Genomic DNA, 4,194 nt, shown 5'->3' with positions numbered 1-4,194 from the left:
CGACTGAAGCGACTTAGCAGCAGCAGCAGCAGCAGCCTGACCGTGAGAAACACTCTTTAATGGTTGCTTGGGGTAATTTCAGGAGAATCAGTCCACTTCCAGATTTCAGCTGAAGCAAACAGAAACTGCTTTTCTGGTTGTCAGCCCAGTCAATTTCCATTATAATTTGGAAATCTCAATTGAAATTATTCCAATAAGCAGTTGCATAACTTCTGGCTTTACCTCTCTTCATGTAGTACTCAATATCAGCATCTCTCAGTTTCAATGCCAACTTTATGAAGATTTATTTCATATTTTGGCTCTAACCTAGGGTCTTCCCTGGTGGCTCAGTTGGTAAAGAGTATGCCCACAATGTGGGAGACCTAGGTTCAATCCCTGGGTTGAGAAGATCTCCTGAAGAAGGAAATGGCAACCCACTTCAGTATTCTTGCCTGGAGAAGTCCATGGACAGAAGAGCCTGTTGGGCTACTGTCCATGGGGTCACAAAGGGTCAGGCACAACTGAGTGACTAACACTTTCACTTCACTTTCTTGGCTCTAACCTAAATAAATCTATTATGAAAATAGATAAAGTAGCAATTTAGTGTATTGATTTCAGCGCAGAATTGATTCACTCCCTTCCATAGGTTAGAGGAAGAGTGCCTTAAGTTGAACACAAAGGTTGTTCTCTCATTTTTTGCTCTTATCTTTAAAAAAAAAGACTCTTGCAAGAGATTCCAGGTGATGTAATAGTAATTGAGGAGGAAGTGAATATTAAGCAGCCACATGTCCAAGATATCAGGCTGAACTCTGTGAAAACCTTTGATGACCCAAATTATTATGCTTCTCATCTTTCTTCTGGCAAGGATACCCAATACCAAAACTTGACGTGAGCTTTCCATTGGAGCATAGAGAAGAGGCATGGGTGAAGGAACTGCAAGATTCCAAAGAAATTAAGCAATTACTTGATTCCAAGTTAGGTAAGTAATTGTTCATTGATACCACACAAGAAAGAAAAGAAAAAAATCAACCTTGATCAGGGTAAAGAGTTTTGGATTCTACTAAGGAACATCTCTTATTTCTATGAATGGTTTAATATAAACTCTTCATTTTCCCTCATGTTCTTTTCCATGTGGGACATGGTGAGATCTGTATTCTGTTTCTTCTCTCAGGTTTTGAGATTGGAATAGAAAATGAAGAAGATACTTCAGAAAAACAGAAAAAACTGGAGAATATGTATCCATTTATTGTTACTTTAGAGGGGAATGCTCTTCATGGCCCCATTTTGCAAAAAGACTATGTACAGCTAGAAAATCAATGGGAAACCCCTCCAGAGGATTTACAGGGAGATTTAACAAAACTTGTAGAGCATCAGAACCCCTCAGCAGGAGAGAAACCTGAGAGCTCCAACTTGGAAGAACCTCTCAACCCAAGACCCCATAAGAAGAAGAGTCCGGGTGACAAACCTCACCGATGTTCTCAGTGTGGGAAATGTTTTGCTCGAAAGTCACAACTTACAGGGCACCAGAGAATTCATTCAGGAGAGGAACCTCATAAGTGCCCTGAATGTGGAAAGAGATTCCTCCGTAGTTCAGACCTTTACAGACACCAACGACTTCACACAGGGGAGAGACCCTATGAATGCACTGTGTGTAAAAAGCGATTCACTCGGCGGTCACACCTTATAGGGCACCAGAGAACCCATTCCGAAGAAGAAACATATAAATGTCTTGAGTGTGGGAAAAGCTTTTGTCATGGATCAAGTCTTAAAAGACATCTGAAAACTCATTCGGGTGAGAAACCTCATAGATGTCATAATTGTGGGAAGAGTTTTAGTAGGCTGACAGCTCTTACTTTGCACCAGAGAACACACACTGAAGAGAGACCTTTTAAATGTAATTATTGTGGGAAAAGCTTTAGACAGAGACCAAGCCTTGTTATTCATTTAAGAATTCATACAGGGGAGAAGCCATACAAGTGTAGTCATTGTTCTAAAAGCTTCAGACAGAGAGCAGGCCTTATTATGCACCAAGTCACTCACTTTAGAGGACTTCTTTAAGGATTGTTAAAGGAAATGAATCCTATAGAGATTGATAACTAACCCCAAAACAAAATCTTAAACATGCAGCAGCCTGTTTGTCTTGGAAGAATTCTTTTGTTTGAGCTTGTAAGAAAAGAAAAGCTTTTTTTTCTACTTTAAAAACCCATCTTCCAAGTTATATGAATTCTAGAGTATCTACCTACTCTTGCAGTTTTCATAGATTTGATTTATTCTGTCTCTGCAACTCATTGTTTATTACATTGACAAATTTTGTGAACCAAGCCAACCGTATCGTAAATGTCAGCAATAAAAATAATGGCAATCCTTTTCAGGGTAGGGTCAACATAATGGATTATCATATTTATCTGGCATATCTATTACAGTATTACCATAATTATTCTGCTGTCATTATTAAAGGTGATTATATTAGTTTAAAACTTTATATGTGTCCCAGGTGGCAACAAAGGGGACAGTGTATTTTATGAAATAATAAAAATATGTTAGGAACACGTGGATGAAGAGGATTTCGTTTGCCTGCTATGAACTGGGTTCTTTCCATTGAAAATTTTGTTTTTGAAGAAATTAGAATTTTAATCTTTACTTTTGAATTTTGCAAAGTTGACTAATCTGCTTAGTTGGCAGTCTGGGGTGATGCTGCTCAGAGCTGAGTATTGGTTTGATGATTTATTTTGTTCCCAGGATAAGTCAACTCTTTGTGGAAGAACCCATTTGCCAGTTGAAGTCATACAAGTAGACTCTAATTTAATTTACACTGACTGAGGAACCAGTATCCATTGCTTTTCACTCTCCTTTGCTATTCAACTGTGTGTCTCTCAGTGCTTTCAAATTTTATCCATTCTTTAATTCAGTGTCTCCCTAAGTGTGTGTCATAGAACACCTATTTCTGTAAGATAGTTTGCAAATAAGTTTGGGAATCCCTTCCTGCTGTTTCTGCTTTGTAGATTCACAGTGCACTTCAGCCTATGAGGATTCTGAGAGGTCCTCTCATGAAGGTGGAAAAAGTACCTCTTTTGGCTCACTGTTTTGCAATCCTGTTTGACCCCAGAACCCGTTTCCATGTATACCCAATAATAACCCACAGAGCTCTTATTCTGCAAATATTCTTGGAACACACTGCCTTTAACACATGTTTCTATAGCTATCTGTATAGCCTGATTGTTCTCAAGCCTAGCTATTTCCAGTTGCTTCAAGCGTGTTATGAGAGTCTTTACACTTATTTTTTTTTTATGTAACATACACACATCATTTAAGGAGGATCAGTAATTCAGATATTTATGCATTGCTCAGTGATTTGTAACCTCTTTGAATTTTACTTATAATCACACACACATTGCTACTTATATAAATGTTCTCATATACTAGTGGTTATGACTCAAGTTCCTATAGCAAAGGAAGAACTCTCTTTGTCAGTTAAAGCTGTTAATACATGAAAATATTCGTTCAGCCTAGTTCCTTGTTAAAAAATACAAGCAATAGGACATTCAAGTATTTTCCTTTGTGAGGATACCAGTCATCCTTTCCTTAAACTAGAATTAGGGAAAGTATATTTTTTTCTATTCCATTAAAGTTCTTGCAACTGATATTTAATACAAGCATTGTGGGGGTATGTACTATGTGCCTAACTAGTCCTGTTCTAGGCTTAATGGAAACTATTAAAAATTAATTCATAAAGAGTTTATAATATCTTTAGTTAAACAAGAGTTGGGAAACAAATGGCGAGCAGTGCAAGAGAGTTTGTAGTTAAGTGTCAGTTCATACCAAGTACTAGAGCCAGGATGTGTCCTTCATTGTTGTCATCCAGGTCCCAGTATGATGCTGCTATAAGTTTGTGGATAAAATTGAGATCCCAGTAGCAATAAACATGGAACAGGGGAGGAGTCTGAATGTAGAGGTAAATAATACTGAATGTAATGGCTTCTCTTTTCTCTCTTGTGGAATTGCATTCAAACCAGGACAGTGCCTTAGAATGGATGAGCCCAACTGCTCTGTATCTATGCAATATTTTAATAAAGTGAAAACGTATGTGCTCTTCCTGCTTTGATCACATTAACTAATTGTTTGAACTTAGAGATGCTTCCCTGAGCAGTGGCAACAAGCACCACAATGGACTCCTGCCCCGACTTCAGTTGGAATCTTTATTCTCTGCAACCATGG

The 4,194-nt window shown here is 38.1% G+C and overlaps 1 protein-coding gene across 1 annotated transcript in view; it reads left to right on the top strand.

The window, feature by feature from the left end:
- Positions 1-4,188, top strand: part of ZNF449 (zinc finger protein 449) — a 13,219-nt gene extending 9,031 nt beyond the window's left edge. The window contains exons 4-5 of the mRNA XM_010863607.1: positions 845-958; positions 1,151-4,188. Coding sequence (XP_010861909.1) covers positions 845-958; positions 1,151-2,037 — 1,001 coding nt within the window. The 3' untranslated portion in view covers positions 2,038-4,188. The remainder of the gene's footprint in view (positions 1-844; positions 959-1,150) is intronic.
- The last annotated feature ends 6 nt before the right edge of the window (positions 4,189-4,194 follow it).

This window comes from Bison bison, unplaced genomic scaffold (genome assembly GCF_000754665.1).
Source record: "Bison bison bison isolate TAMUID 2011002044 unplaced genomic scaffold, Bison_UMD1.0 scf7180017858502, whole genome shotgun sequence".
Taxonomy (NCBI): Eukaryota; Metazoa; Chordata; class Mammalia; order Artiodactyla; family Bovidae; genus Bison; species Bison bison.
The sequence above is the reverse complement of the archived record's forward strand: the minus strand, read 5'-3'. Positions and strand labels throughout refer to the sequence as shown.